Genomic DNA, 16,262 nt, shown 5'->3' with positions numbered 1-16,262 from the left:
CCTTTAGTCTCCTGGCTACGTTACCATGCATATGGGTTTAGTATAAAGCTGCTACTGTTAGATGACTCATTTCTTTCTATCCACTAATTCACAGCTGCACTGGGCCTTCTGAAATCTAGTTTTGTAATTTAGTGAGTAGTGGCAGATTTGCTAACAGCAGTGAAACTGTCCCTTCGTTTCTTAGTCCAGCTATTTTAAGGTTGTAAATGGTTATGTGACAGTGGCTTTACCTGAGAACACTGTGAGCTGTCCTGCAACCACTGACCAAGCATCTCATTGTGTTGCAGATAATGGTTTCTGCTTGGCAAGTGTTAGTACTTCTATCTTCCAAAGCTCACATAGCAGCCTGGTAACTCTTAAAATCACCTACCTAAATACAAGGGGCAGAACTCGGACTTTCTGGCTTATGCTATATTTGTCTTCTTAGGGACATTCTGTTCTACTGTCCAGTACTCCTTGCCTCTCTGTCAGGACTGCACCTTGCTGTTGGGTGCTTCCTTTGCCTTAAGGCTTTCAATATGTTACTGGAGTAAGGCAGTACCTCAGGTTTCACTTAATGCTCCAGGAGGGCATCACTGTGTTGGGGAGCCAGTCCCTTAACATCTAACTGCAGAATGTTCTTTCCTAGGGAGTATTACTTCCCTGTGGTGGGATCCTGTTCAACGGCTGCTCTTCTCAGGTGCCTCTGACCACAGCATTATCATGTGGGATATTGGTGGAAGGAAGGGGCGAACGCTGCTGCTCCAGGGACATCAGTATGTAATGGAGTCTTATTTTTCATACATGTCCTGTAATGAACACACAGTCCCATGAACACTAAAGAGTGTGGCAAGATATTTGAGTCATTTTGAATAATGGAGAAAGTTACTCTTTTCAGAACCCTGAGGACTTTGCGGGGGAAGAAGGATAATCAGTACTAGGAAAGCCTTACTGATAAATCTTTTTTCTTGTTCATGTTTAATATATTCTTATTACCATGGTTTAGAAGTAACACAGAAGTAGTTTAGAGAAAGAGGTGGATAAAACCCCTAAATCATCTGGTTTGGCCTTTATGTAAAAATTGCATGTGTCTGTATTGTAAATACTGCACTGAGTTACCTGTGAGAGGAGGGCTATAAAACCTTTATGTATAAGCATGTTCATGTACCCATATAAAATAAGCTTCAGTATGTTCCTGTTCTCTCTTTCTGTCAGCAAGGTGATAAACTGGCTAAATTACAGGGATAGTCTCTCAACTTCAGAAAGTATCATGTCTCCCCTCTTCTGCAGTTGAGGTAGTTGCCTGTATTAATCAACTCTTAATTTTTAGAGACACAATGCTAGCTGCCATTTTTAAATGTAGGGCTCTAATTCAGTCTGATGGGCAGTTCACCACTGAAGATATATTCTACTTAGAAATGCAGTGGTAGTAGAGATATTTTTTATGTTTAAAGATATTTGTATAGTGTGTTCTCTTGTCTAATTCCATAGATGCCTCCATCCACCTTTGATCAAGACTGATAGCCTTAGCCCTAGAACTCTTGTTAAATCTTGAGGATTTAGTTTTATCGCTAAAGAATTAATAATAGAGGCCTAGTTAACAAAAAAAACCTGAAGTCAGTGACTGGAGGACTTTATACTGCTGTTACTGCTGCCTCATGTGTCCTGGTGAAGACTTGTAACAGTTTCTCTTCGTACTGAATGGGAAAGTAAGTTCTTCTGAGAAGCAGAATGACTATTTAAATTCAATTTAGATGTTGCAAAGCAGTGTGATACTACTCAGATTCTTTGTTTACTTTCTTAGAGTAGACTTTTGTTTTGCCATGACTTTCTTCAGGATTAAATTGTTTTACTGGTGAATCTATACTTTGCTTTGCAGCTACAGACTGACTTACTGTGATTTGTTAGCAACAGTGGAACCTGCTTCTTAGCTACATCTTCAAACAAATATTTCTCTTTATTTTTCCACTTGTCTCTGTTTTGGTAAGTGGCTCTCCTTGCCAACGCAGAAGAGTATTTGCACACACACTCTGAGTTGACACTCAGTTCACCATCAGGGCTTACTGCCAGCAAATGTTGACATGGAACTGTACCTCTGGTATTCTGGTCAGGCCTGTAAGAACACTCTCAGCAACATCCTGATGCTAGGGTAGCGCTCACGTGACAGCATCTGTTCACTCATCCTCAGAGCTCTACTTAGTGGACTTAGCAAACTGGAAATCAGTTTTGGGCTTCCTCACTAGCTTCATTTACAAGGATAAATCAGGGTTTGCTGGGAAACCAAGCTTTGTTTAAATACCTGTGGGTAAATAGTGTGTGCTTTGTTCACAGTGACAAGGTGCAGGCTATCTGCTACATCCAGCTGACACGGCAGCTGGTGTCTTGTTCAGCTGATGGGGGAATTGCTGTTTGGAACATGGATATCAGCCGAGAAGAGGTAAGTTCATGTCCTAGGTCAAAGTTATTTTTTTCCCTTTTTCCGAGACTAATGTTACTTTCCTTAGTCAGTTCTGCAGGCTGCTTTCCTCATGTTCTCTGACACTTTAAAGCTGAATGATGTTATTGAAACCTGTTCTGTTCTAGTGGCTGTCCATGCTGCATTGTTGTAAATGGGTTCCCAGGACAGGAAAAGTGCGAGACATCTTGGGACTGCTTAGAGTTTTTTCTCAAAGAGACAACAGGTTCACTGGAATGGCTGTGGCCTTTGCTGCTGGAACAATCTAAAGCAGTCACACTCTTGCAGTAAAGAAACCAGTGGACTGTGCTTCAATAGTCTTGAAATAAGTTCTCAACTTGTGGCAAAGCAGGTAAAGAAGTGAGAGGCAGGTTTTGAGATGTAGTACAGAAGGCAGAGGTTCAGTCCCCAGGCAACATTTTTTTTAAAAGATCGCAGTACACAGCAATTGACCCGGCTATACACTTCTTTCCTGCATCAGTTCATATCCATGGTGGTGCAACTCAGAATGCTCTTGTTTTCTTACTGTCAGCAGTGTAAGTGAATTGAAAAGAAAAAATGCTTTGTTGTTCCAGCTTTCCTCCTGTCAAGTCTCAGGGAGACTTCCTCATGAGATGTATAAACTTGTATAGAATATACATGTTCAAGTCTACGTACTAAAAACATCGTGTCTCTTTTACAGCTGAAATGTGTAAAGGCTCTATTTTCATTTGGCCTAGTCCATTTATGGCAGGAAAAGTGTGTGGGTGGGCAAAGGGTTGCTTAACGAAGATGTGCGCAGGATGGAAAATGCAGATGAGTTCCTAACTATTTCAAACTGCAATCCCATGAAAGTAGAAAAGATAGTTACTCACAGAATTTATTTCTGGACACCCCCTTTCTTAGAGGGGATTACTGCCTCATAGTTTCTACAGTTTGGACTACACTGGTCCTTAAAAGCCATCCAGTCAACCAGAGCAGCAGTCTTTGAATGCCTGCAGCAGGTTTAGTAACTTAGATGTTTGAATGAGTTTTCTTATTAAGGCAGTAACATAACATGTTACTGTAGGCTTAAAAAGTGTAGGAGGTGCGTAGGTAACCAATAACTGTATTCTGGGGTTTCGGTTTTTTGTGTTAAACTTACTATGTACTATGTTCTAGGCAATTTACTGTTGAAATGTCCAGAACTGAGCCAGGGCATCTTTCCAAATAAAATTTTACTTTGGGTTCTTAAAATAAACTTCCTTGATTGTTGTATGAGGGGAAAACAATTCTGATTGCTTGCATCTCCTGCTCTTTTGTAGGCTCCTCAATGGCTAGAAAGTGATTCCTGTCAGAAGTGTGAACAACCTTTCTTCTGGAATATAAAGCAAATGTGGGACACAAAGACGATAGGGTTGAGACAGGTGAGATGCCTGGTTTCAGTGCTTAGCTGTTCTTCAGCACTTGAGCAAAATGCAAACAGAAAACCACTAAGACTGGTAGATCTTTTCAACTCTTGGTATTTTTGCTGCTTTGAAGTGAGGATATATTGAGAAGTTACAGCTTCTAGGCACTGCTAAGACATGTCCGATTTCTATGAAAATGTTGCATCAAACTTCTGTCACAGGTTGAAGCAGGCTGGGCTAGGAGTGCTCTTTTGGATTTCTCTGAATGTTTCCATGCTTTGGAACCATGGGCAGCTAATCCTCAAGTGTTGTGTAAAATGGCAAACAGTGCCCCATAACTGAGCATATAGATGCTCACTCCAGGGAAGCAGTAATGGCCCTGTTCTTACTGTACCAGAATGTGAAAGCTTTCCAGGTAGTTTTCTTTAAGAAGGGACTGGACAGACACCAAGACATTCATCTGTTTCTGGCTTCCTTAGACTGTTTTTAACTGGGTTGCTTGTTCAACCCTCTTTTTCCCCTTCTCCCAGAAGGAGCTTGCAGGAGAAGATGGTGTACACAGAGAATATGGAGATAAATCCATTAATGACCCAAACAGCTGTTCAGAACTTCAGAGACGTTGGTCTTTGGTTGAAGTAACAGAGCATTTCCTAACAGGTTGCTTTCTAACAGGTCGCAAAACAGAAGTTTTGTTGTATTGTTGTTCAGTGGACCCTTGGTACGGTGCTCAAGTGACATAGTATAGTGACTTACTTGTTTGTTTTCTTCTTGCTCCATGAAGCATCATTGTAGAAAATGTGGACAAGCAGTGTGTGGCAAGTGCAGTACCAAACGGTCGAGTTACCCAATCATGGGATTTGAGTTCCAGGTCCGTGTCTGTGATTCTTGTTTTGAGTCAATCAAGGATGAAGAGTGAGTATTAAGGAGTAATAATAAACTGTAGTAACACTGCTGGTGTGCAGAAACCCTTGGGCTTGCTCCACATCCGCACACAATGCTACAAAACACACTGAGCTGACTCTCTGCTAATAGGCCTTGGGGACTGAAAGCACTCTGAGGGCAGATCCCCCATCTGGCTCTACAAGTGCATTTGGATCAGATGTGGAATTACAACTTTTTATCCTTTTTAGTTCTTTTCCAAGAGCCCAGATCTAAACTTGAAATATATTTATCTCAATATTTCAGTTTAGTTACAAGCTATTGATTGCACTTAACATTGCTAAGTGGGTGCCAGACAATGCATTTCAGCTGCCAGGATGTATATGCATTAGTTCATGTACACTTTCTAAAAACTATTTCTTTGGGAATATTCTTCAGAGCTCCACATGATTTTCCCCATGCAAGCAAATGGGGTTAAACATCACTTGCTGTCTCATTAAACTTGTCTTAGAAATGAAGGAACCCCTTTTCTCTGGATATGAACAGAGTAATCAGATGTGAAAATTTGGGGGGCTTGGGGTTTTTTATTGTGTTGTTGGGTTTTTCATTGTTGAGGCCTTTTGTTTGCTTGGGGTTGGGTTTTTTGAAAAGTGAGATGTGGTGCCCTAGTTGGTTTCTGCAGCCAGCAGGGGAAAAATGTAGCTGAGCTTGACTTTGTTAACCAGGAGTAGAAGTATTTGCTAATGCAGTGTCCCACTTCTGCTCCAGTATTATTAACAGTCAGGCTGCAGAAGGCCAGGAAATGTCACACCTGTGTAACTCCACAAGCAGTGCCTTAGCATGACTTACTAATTTAATTCTGTCCCCTTTAATACGGCACTGCAGCTCTTGGAATTGATCTATTAGTACTTGAGCAACTTCATTTCTTCATTTTCTTTTAAGTTTATTTTGCACTACTGTAATGATGCCATGGAGCTTCATCTGATGGCTGGCTTTCATTTCAATTGTTCTTGTGCAGCCGTACTTCCTTGGCAACCTTTCATGAAGGAAAACACAACATTTCACACATGTCCATGGACATCTCCAGAGGGCTAATGGTGACTTGTGGGAGCGACCGGATTGTGAAGGTATTCCTGCATATTTTTCTGCATTTCTTAGAGATATTTAATAGAGAATTCATTTTTGTAGTTTTTTTTTCTTTCTGACAACTACTGCAAGAAGCTATCTATTGTGGCAAGAAGGAATTGTATTTGCTAGGCTGTTCTTCTGCAGCTGTGTGAGGAAATGACTTGTAACTCCACTGTATGGAGTGCAGCTGTTGGATCTGTTACTGTTGTGTCTCTGAACAAACACAGCAGGCATGGGCAGCAGGAGAATCTGCCATCAGCCTTAAAGACACAGACCTGAGGAAATGTACAGGTTTCTTTGCTCGGAGCTCCATGGCTCTGAGCATGGCCACTGAAAGCCGTTGTTGTGAGACAATGACATGGAGCTCAGACTGAAACGGAATCTTGCTGTGCTTGAGCTCTACATTCACCATGCATGCCAGAGCTGAGACTGTGCCAGCCTCTCCTTGTGTTGCTGTAAGCATGTTTGTGACAAACTGCATAGCACTTCTTAAAACAGACCTCTACAGAAGTGCAAGAAGACTCTTGAGCCCCAAATTTGGCTTTTGGTTTGTAAGGCTGGTATAACTCTTTGTGAAATTTTCCTCAAGCATAAGTTAAAAAGGAATTGTTACCTTGTGTCCAGGGATGTCTTTATGTTTGCTTTTATGCCTCTTGCAGAAAGACCTGTGAGTCTGACACTAAAGCTGTGTAATTCTCCACGATATTCTCTTCCAGATCTGGGACATGACACCAGTAGTTGGTTGCAGCCTTGCCACTGGCTTCTCTTCCCGCTGATCTCCTCCGTGGCAGGTTTATGCACCTTATGTACAGCAATATGCACCGAATGAATGGAATCCTCAAGAATATTACTGCAAACACTGGTTGCTTGATTCTCCTCCTCCTGCTGTTCCAGGATGGACAGTCACCCTTGTAGAGCACAGCTTTTCTGTTGGGCTCCCCGGGAATCTCCGTGGTGCTGAAGTGCGGTTCCGCAGCCTCTCAGACTGATACCAATGGTTTATCTGCAATATGACACCTGGATGGAAGGACCTGTTGTCTCTCAGTTTACATATGTAGTGTTAACAATGTGCTATCTCTGCTGATATATCTTGTACAGATACCTTGTAGCTAAAGCGTTACCAGAGTAAAATGAGTGTAGTAAATTCAATTTGTGCAAATAGTAAAATAACTTATTCTCTCTTCCAAAAAACAGTTCTGTTGAAATGGTTTTGAGCAGTCACTGTCTAAATTGCCTCCAAAAGGTGTGTTGGTTATTCCTAAGAAAGGAGGAGATAGTTCAAAGTGGAAGGTAGCTGCTTTCAAATGAGATAGTAAGAGAACCTTTGATCACACAAGATCCTTTGTTGGCTTTCTTGTAGTGTTTGTCTTCGAGTTCAGTCGTTAGTGAAATCACTTTTGTGGAACAGCTGTTCTGTGTAGGTAGCTGGTGAGTCTGCAAACAATCCTGGGTTTTTTATGTAGTGTTTTAGCATAGCTGATAAACTTCTGTAGTTATGAAAACGTGCAGCCCACCTGCTCTAAAGACTGGCCACAGGTATGAGCCATGTACTTTGACAACTATAATGTTGTTGGAATGGGAACCTAAACAAATCTGCCTTGTTACAAGTAACAGTTGAGAAAAAATGGCCAGTTAAATTATAGAGATTTTCTTCTGTGGAAAGGCTCATGTTCTTTAATGTTAGGGAACCTGTCTGCTAAAGTACCGCATAAATTCAAATACTGTCTTGATGTTGCTTAAAACAGATAAATACTGAGCAATAATTGCTGAGGTACAGAAGAGCTGCTTTCTTCCCTGCACCTAGGTCTGTTAATCCTGAGATATCTATATTGATCCTTTCCTGTTTCAAAGCTGAGAAATATGAAGAAGAGCTGGGAGGCTTTTATGGCTGTGCAGTTGGCACATAAAGGAAATAACTAGTGAGAGATACTGTCAGTAGACTGGTTTGTCAGTTGAGTGAATCTCCCACATCTGAATGCTGTAAAGAGAATTTATTTTGTAACTTTGGAAGCTAAGGTGATATGTCACAGAGTTTAAGCTTGGAGCTGTTCAGATTTATCTGAAAACAGATGCAATGTGTGTGAGGACAAAAAAGGGTAGGTCAGCTGGCCTGGAATAGGTGGTGTTACACAATTATCAAAGGTAATACGCTCTTTCTGGCAGAAGAGTTGAGGGTTAGACTGTCTTTACTTACAGCAACAATCAAGTGGTGCTATGAGTGTTAGTGAATTCAAGTCCTAGGTGTGTAATTTGACACTAATAATCTGCACTGGACCATGCTGTAGGCTGAAATAGATTAAGATCATGAACACATCATGATTCACTTGCATTTTAAGCCAAAAATCTGATAGTCTCCAAAGGGCATTAGAATCCAGAATACGATAGTTAGTGTTACTTTGTCTGCTTTTCCATGGGCCTTCTCTGGAAGTTTTGTGAAGTCTTTTAATTTGCAAGCCTTATTGGGCCACTGAAGAATAAACAAATCCATCTCTCGTGAGGATCCCAGAACTTGTCTTGCCTTCAATCCAGGATTTAGCTCTTGTCACACTGATTTGATTCAACTCTGGCTACATGCTGCATAGCTTAGGTTTTTTCGGAAGGCATATTTCTAAGCCGTTGAGAGAAAATCAGCTTGCACTGGAAAAGCAGTTGCAGCTTTATGCTCTGAAGGCCTTCACTGTTCTAAACTAGGAAGGAAAGCGTTGGCAGGGGTCAATAAGCTCTGATAATGCTCTTCATTCACTTTCAGACTTCTTCCTATCTGGTTCTGGAAGAGAACAGAAGCCTTCCTCCTTGCAGCATATAAGGCAGAACATGAGATACAGTGCTAGAACTGTTTAATATCCCACTGTAATAGGTTAGGAGGATCTAGGGTGTGAGTTAAGCTTGGAGATTGATGTAGATGTGCAATGAGTACCATATTTTTCAACCCAGATATTCTGAATCCTATTCCCATGATGCTGAGGTGTAATTCCTTTGCAATTAGCACTCCAGAACTCAGCTTTTTTAGTTCTGATTACTCAATATACCCCTGCTCAGCACACAGCTCCCCCCTCCCTTCCCTGTGAATACTTCCTCTGCTTCTTTACATTATGTTTTTGCCATTAGATAATATATTCTCTACTGCCTAAGGAATCTATTTTCTATAATTGATATACTTAAAGATAGTGTCGGTTCAGATATGATGACAAATATGGCCACTAAATCATTAGTCTTTTAAGTTTACTCTTGCTGTTGAATGAGTAATGCTTACAAACCACTGAAGAGAGAGTAGTTTTGTTTATAAACAACTATTTTGAAGGCACATGCTCTCTCATGAAACTGAACATACTTCAACTATGTCAGCTCAAGTGTGCAGTTACTGAGAAGCCTTGATTTAAAGTATTACAGATCTCGCTTGTGTAACCTCTTCCATTGGGGCAGGGAAGGGGAGCAAAGGGTACTAATATGTGCTAATTCTTTCCTAGTTGTAGTTCTGTACCCTGCATAGTTAAGAGAACCTAGAAAAATCTGTCCTTCGCTCCTTCTTGTCTGTTTTTTAAACTTTGATTACATGTACAATAAAATATTTCTTGATATTCACTTAGTCTATTTGGATGATCCATCTTTTTTTCCATCTTGTGAAAGCACAATCCACATTTTGTGCTCTGGCTCTTCCTTTACATGCCCCACAGACAAATTGTAGGTTCCTGGGAGAGCTTGTCAGGTGTGCTGTATTGGAACTGAATGAGCTGCAGCAGGTCAAAGGCCCACAATGAGCCTGTGAGCTGAGAGAAGAGCAGCCGCTGTGTGGTCCTAGCTCATATAGACCTCTTCTCTGGTTCATCTGGCTCCACTTCAGAACTCTGCAAAGGTTCTTATCTGCAGAGTGCCACAGGATCCTTTCCTGAGATGCCTTGGACCTGTCTGAAGTGCCAAAGAAATGCTAATTTTGCTGGATGGGGTAAGCAGAGTCTACAATATAATATATACAGAGGACACAAACTGCAGCCATATAAGGTGGTTGCACTCGTTTCATGATACTTTCTCACAGAGAAAGGATGGAGATAAACTGGGAAGCATCCTTATCCTTTACAGTTGCTCACAGCCTTCACAGGCTCAAATAACAGCACTGGCTGGCTTTGTAACACTTGGAATGTCTAAATGTTGGTTGATGAATATGTTGTGTAGCTCACTGCTTCTTTGGGGTATTTGGGAGCCAGAGAGGGAATCTGGAAGAGTTTTACAAACTTGGCACCTTTGAATGATGGCTCAAGAGCCTGTGTGGTATATAATATTTTTGTTGGGTTTTTTTTTAACATGATATGTCTCATTTTGAACAGCTTAAATTTCTCACCTTTCCCAAGGCAAATTCCCATGTTTTGTAGTTCCAACAAAAACTGACTGAAAAAAAATGAAGCTGTTGCTGATCTATAGTCAGAAAAGCCTACTTAGATGTCTGTGTAGACCATCTTATGTTTTGAATAAGGCATATGAATTCTAGTTGAAGATGCTGGAGAATTGCAAATGGTGTCCTTGTAGTGAAAGCACAAAAATAGATGTATTGGTTTTCTAACTGAGAATGCACAGTTGGGAATGCACAGTTGATGACTTCTCAGTTCCTGATATTGAAAACTTCATTTAAATTTCAGATAGCAGTGTGGCAGGTCTTAGTACCTGTAGTGTTGACTTTATTCATTGAGGAGATTTAGAATACACTAGATGCAGGAAAGGGACAGGTTGTTATGTTTATCAGGTTCACTACTCCAGAGTTCAGAAGGAAACCTCTCTAAGGTTCTCTCTGTTGACCAAGTCCTCAGTGCTGAATGACCTGACTAACTGAAATGCCATGATCAAACTCTACAGAAAATGATTAATTTCTGCCAGCCTAATGTTTAAAAACTTATTTTGTCATGAACTAACCATTTTAGAGGGAGTTTCAATGTGGCCTTTGAAGGCTTTCTCTGCCTCTCATTCACAAAAGGCAAGGATCAAGGATCTCTTAAGTGACTGCTATCAAGTGATCCTACAAAGCTTTTTGTCCCTTTGGAGCATGTAAGGGCATGGGCTCTAGGTAGCTCTGTAGTCTGCTCAACTCTTAATATGTAAGAGCTAATTGTTGAACAGATTCAAAGACAGTGTTACTTGTTTTATTACTCTGGCAATAGAAGTATCAAAATTATATCAGTAATAAAATCTATACAATTTTTTTCATAAAATTAAATATCAAATAATAAACTGAAATATATGGGGTCATTAGAAACTCTGCTTTCTGCTTTTATGCATGAACTCTTTTTCCCCTCAACTTAGCAGCTCAGAGTTGCTGTAACTACCTGCTGTCTGACTCACATTTGTACCCAGGGTCTCTGACAAGTTTTAGTGTATAATCTGCTCACACAGAGAAGTAGAAGCATATTCTTTGACTTACTCTTGATGTATTATATTAATTTTGGTGGGATTGACTGGCTTGTCTGCGGAAAATTTGGTACATTCATTCCTAAATTGCTTTGTATCACAAAGATATGGGTTGTTGAGGTGCATGCTTTTCTCCTCTTTACCTTGTTTATAGAGAAAGACATATTAGGGTTTAACTTGCTCCTAGCTTTGCTACTCTAGCTGTCTTTCAAGTAAAGAAGATACCATGCCTCTCACTAATCTATATTGAGTCTTCTTTCTGAAGCATGTTTTCAGATGCTCTCAAAATCTACATGTGTGTATCTGTCAAAACTCTTAAGTTTTCATGAGCTCAAGTGCACCTGTGCAGCTGATCAAGAGTGGGCACTGCTTGCCAGTACTCCTTGATGGCACTGCTGCTAAGCCATGTTTTCTGTTCTACTGCTGTCCTTTGTCTTTTCTCTGTTCTCATTCATTTCTCTTTCTTTCTTCCATAGTTTATAGCTCCTTCTCCAAGTTTCCTCCACAGCAGCACATCCATGTTGGAGTTTGGCTCCCTGAGACAGGTGATAGCAGCTCTTGAAGCACAACTGCCCTCATCACCTGAGCCTCCTGATCTCTCCTGCAGTGGCTGAATGAAGGATGACCAAGGCAGCAGACATGGAAGGTGAGTGTCGTTTAGGAAACAACCCATTTCCTTATCCTCAGTTACAAGACTCCATCCCATTAGGCACCCATAGGAGTGCAGCCATAACTTGGTGATTGGCAGGAAAGGTGTGGAATAAACAGAACTGTCAATAGTGCTTATATGGTTTGGAGAATATCAGGGTGATTTCTGTGAGAGAATTACGTGTCTAAATGGTGCTTGTGGGACACTCAATTTAAAACTTGAACTAGGCATTAACTAAAAAAGGGAAACAAGGCTGTAAATTGTGTTCATTACAGTCCTTTTATGGAGAAGAAATGCTGGGAATATCAGCATGGTCACAGGCAATGAGGGGTGCTTTAGTCCTCCTACTCCAAAGCAGCAGTTCCCTGTTTTATGGTATGAATATACCAACTGAGCACTCTGCTGTTTCAGGAGCATGGCCTGAATGGGATTTGATTTTACAACCAGGATGGAAAGAGGAAAACCATGAAAGAAACTGAGTGAAGGTGTACAGGACAAAGAACTGACTGGCAGTGTGGTTAAGGCATGCAGAGCTGTGATTTTGGGGTGGTAAGGAAGGATGCTGTGAATGTAATAGCTGTTAATCCAACTGAACACAAGAGGGCTACAAGAACACGTTTTCCCTGGATTGAAAAAGTTCTCGATGGAGCTTTGTTAATGCCTGTCTACCTTTTGGCCTGCTTTTAATTTTGTACAGCTGGGAAATGAAATAAAATGCTACTTGACATCCTTTAAGTGCTTGTATACACCTATCATTCAGTACTGGTTATAAGGATTTGAGATTGCTATTTTTAACACTTTTCTAATACTTTAAACTACTTAAATGTTGGGACTACCTACAGAACACATTCCTGCTGATAAAGTACCAACATCTGTGGCACAGATACATAATTTAGGATGTGCTCTAGTGATATGAATGCTTTGTTCTGCACTTAAATTGTGGAGAGGAGAATCCAGGCTGTGTGAGCAAATAAGGAAAAGGGAACATAGGAAAAGCAGTCTGGAAAAGTACAAGCCCTGCCTAGTAACCAAGAGCAAGTGTTAGGTTGCTTCTCTATTGATCCAAACTGCAATTAAAAGCTACCTCCTGCAGCTGAATTTAGATTGGGCTTTTAAAGTTTTTTTCTTTCCCCCACAGACCTAGTATCAACTGGTAAAAAACCTGCACAGCAGGTCTCCTATAAAATCACCAAGTGAAGTGTTCATCAGCCTCAACTCCTTGGTTTGCACGGGGCTACTTACCTGAAGTAGTCTGTGAGCTCAGTTCAGGTGCTGAAAAACAACACCAAAGCATCTGCTGGCTAGAATCAGAGTAAGTGTTCAGTGTTCTGCCTCATTTGCTGTGGTACTCAGTGTCAGTGAAAAGGCTTCACTCTGCAATAAAGGGGTGGTTTGGGTTTTTTTCAGAAGGAAAGGTTGTGCGGTTTTGTTTAGAAGGAAGCAAGAATGTTAGATTTTGTTCACTCCCTACTGCTCTTTAGACAGGTTTGTGTCTCTTAATTGAAGCAGTCAGGATTTGTTTGTTTCTCTTGAAATACACAGGAATATAACTTCCCAATCAATTGAGCTATATACTCAATTGAGTATATAGCTTTACTTATATGGTTCAGGATTAGCTTCTGAAGTGCATAAAGCTTGCAGAAATTAGGAGGGCTCAACAAAGCCTGTTGCAGGTTTAGGCATGACACTGTAGCAATGACTTCTTTTCACATAAATAATGCCCAGGCCCACCAAAACTGATACTTGGGAACTTGGGAAGTTTTTACATCAGGTGTAGGCACACAAGGCTCACTGAATCCACTGTAACTCTTGTAGTGAACATTTTCTACTTCTGAATGTGACAGGCTGATACGAGAGTGGAATATAAGCAAAGAGGACAAAATATCCTGCAGCAGTAAAAACCTCCTTGCCTCTCTTAAAAGCCTATTTCAAAAAGCCCTTAAGAAAAAAAATGTTCATACTCCTTCCACGCAGACATTGAAGCCAAAAAAGAAGGGTATTAAAACTGCCTTTTGCAGCAGTTTTGAGTTACAGAAATAAATGTGCATTACTTTGCAAACACTCATTCAAGTTAACTAACTGGGCCTAAGGGAAGCACTGGAAGGAGTTCATGTTATGGCATTTTACTGACATTAATTCACCCCATTGGTTCACCTGGCACAACTGTGTGCCCCAGGTGCCTTCCCCTGCCTCCACCGCTGAACGACACTAACAGCTCAAACTTCCCAGCTAGGAACTACTGATGGTTATCTTCTTTATCAGAAAATTATGCAGGTACACAGTGCTAGTGGCAGAGAGGCAGGGAGGGGAGAATTCCAAGTCCTTACCATGGCTAGTTAGGCAGTCATTAAGTGCAACCTGGCTTTCTGAGCTGGAAAGTGTCTAATTTAGGCATGACCCTATACCTACAGCCTTGTTTCTGTAGGGTTTCTCTCTGCCAACTTCCAAGATTGGCCATAATGCGTTGACTTTGGCCACTGCTGTTAATGTGCACTCTGTGCATGTTGTTTGCTGCTGCTGCTTTTTTTCTGATTACTTGCAAAAACACACAAGCAGCAGGCTAGTTCTCTTGAGTTTATGGCCTAATTAGGTAAGGTCTTTGCTTAGAGAAGTAAGATTATTGGGAAATGATTATTAAGCAAAAAAATATTACTATCCATCACCTGAGTAAATTACACAGGTATGGAGCAAGGGGTATGTTCATCCCTTAATTTTAAATTCCTTTTGGAGATGAAGGTATTGATGCCTCACATCTGTAGTACAGCTGCACTGTGGTGTCCATATTCTTGTGTGTTAGGCACATCTAATTCTGAGTGTTCTCTGAGGCCTGGCTTTCCCAGTGCTGCAGTGCTATCTGTGAACACCCCCCGTTCACCAAGGGTGTGTTTGGGGTTCAAGTGCAGAGTCAGCCCTCTGCTGTTCTGCACAGGCCACAGCAAGTAGAGCTGGGGGCTGCAAGGAACAGGGGTGGTATCCTGCAGTGGTAGGGAGGAGAAGAGAGATCCAGCAGGCAGGAATTGTGCAGCAAGATTGATTTATTTAATTATTTTACAACTCTTTTATAGACTTTTTTCTTCATAGTCTAATTGGTCAAAGGATCAGCCACCCCTTGCGGTGATTGGCTAAAATCCTAAAACCTCCATTGTCAAAATATTTTTCTACTGTACTATAAACAAAGCTCTGCAAGGTCGCAAGTGTTCATAGTTTGTAGAACTCTACTAATATCTTCCGTGAGAGAGAAAAAGATCTCACGGGACTGGAAAGAAGCAAGATAAATTCTTGCTAGCAGCATATTTGTATCCACACAGGGGTATGAAAACGGTGGTGCAGAGGGCAGATGTTTATCTCCTGGGAGAGGCAGTGTGGGTCTGTGGCATTTTGTGTGGATCTTTCAGAGAATCTGGTAAAAGGTTTCAGTCTGCTTTAACAGTTTCTGATTGGACTAAGTGTGTATTTGGCAGTGTGTATCACTGAAGGCAAGATGGTGCCCCAGTAAAACCAGTGAGGCCGGTGCTGTCTGGCAGCATGGCACGGTGTGTGCTGCACCCCACAGCACAAAGGGTGAGGTGTTCCTGCCCTCTGGAGATAGTGCTGCTTTATGGGCCCGGGATGTGTACTCGGGAAGGACAGAGGCCAGGGGCAAATGACCAGATGAAGTATCACTGAGATCTGTGGGCAGCTGGGACTTGTAATTTGTGTGTTGTGCGCTGGCAGCATCACAGCACAGTGTATGAGGTGCTGCTTGGCGGGCTGGGGCTGGAACACACAGAAACCAGAACTGAGCAAGCAGCAGTGAAGGACTCCAGGAACAGTGTCTGTATAGACCAAAACGAAACTTAGGGAGGGCTGAGGGGAGTAGGGTCATGGACACAGGGAAATGTGGAAATTACCTCCACGTTGTTGAATGAGCATAAGGAGCACGCACCTGCATTTGCACTCTGCTCTTGCAAATCTGCATTTCGGACTGGGAGCAGATTTCAGCCCAGTCACCCTCTCAGCTGTACATGCACAATTGCTTTTGGCAAGGGATCTCTCTCCCTTGTCTGAAACCAGAGGCTGACGAGGGGTTGTCATTGACACCACAGTGATCCCTGAAGTCCCCAAGCCCCTTTGGATTTCTTTCCCTTTCTCACTGATGACTCACTCACATGCATCACTGCACCCAGGAGCAGGGCACAGCTCTTCCCTGCCTGAGCAGTTGGGATCCATACCCTGAATTGAAGCATGCTGTGCTCTGGGAGATGTCTCTCCTTTAAACTACAGACACGGGACTTGAGCAGCTAAGTCTTCTCATTTTATGCTCATGTGGTAGTTTGCATCTGAATCAGACTCCCGGTACAAGCTTGAGAAGCCTTAGGCCTGGATTTAGATCTTTTGATTCAAGTGCTGAGTCTGTAGATGTTGCACATTC

General features: G+C 41.7%; 1 protein-coding gene across 2 annotated transcripts in view; it reads left to right on the top strand.

Annotated features, from left to right (window-relative positions):
- Positions 1-9,390, top strand: part of WDFY1 (WD repeat and FYVE domain containing 1) — a 28,920-nt gene extending 19,530 nt beyond the window's left edge. For both annotated transcript variants that reach the window (XM_069024839.1, XM_069024838.1), the window contains exons 7-12: positions 629-755; positions 2,311-2,416; positions 3,718-3,819; positions 4,583-4,713; positions 5,699-5,807; positions 6,525-9,390. In XM_069024839.1, coding sequence (XP_068880940.1) covers positions 629-755; positions 2,311-2,416; positions 3,718-3,819; positions 4,583-4,713; positions 5,699-5,807; positions 6,525-6,584 — 635 coding nt within the window. In that variant the 3' untranslated portion in view covers positions 6,585-9,390. The remainder of the gene's footprint in view (positions 1-628; positions 756-2,310; positions 2,417-3,717; positions 3,820-4,582; positions 4,714-5,698; positions 5,808-6,524) is intronic.
- The last annotated feature ends 6,872 nt before the right edge of the window (positions 9,391-16,262 follow it).

This window comes from Aphelocoma coerulescens, chromosome 9, assembly GCF_041296385.1.
Source record: "Aphelocoma coerulescens isolate FSJ_1873_10779 chromosome 9, UR_Acoe_1.0, whole genome shotgun sequence".
NCBI classification, from domain to species: domain Eukaryota; kingdom Metazoa; phylum Chordata; class Aves; order Passeriformes; family Corvidae; genus Aphelocoma; species Aphelocoma coerulescens.
The sequence above is the reverse complement of the archived record's forward strand: the minus strand, read 5'-3'. Positions and strand labels throughout refer to the sequence as shown.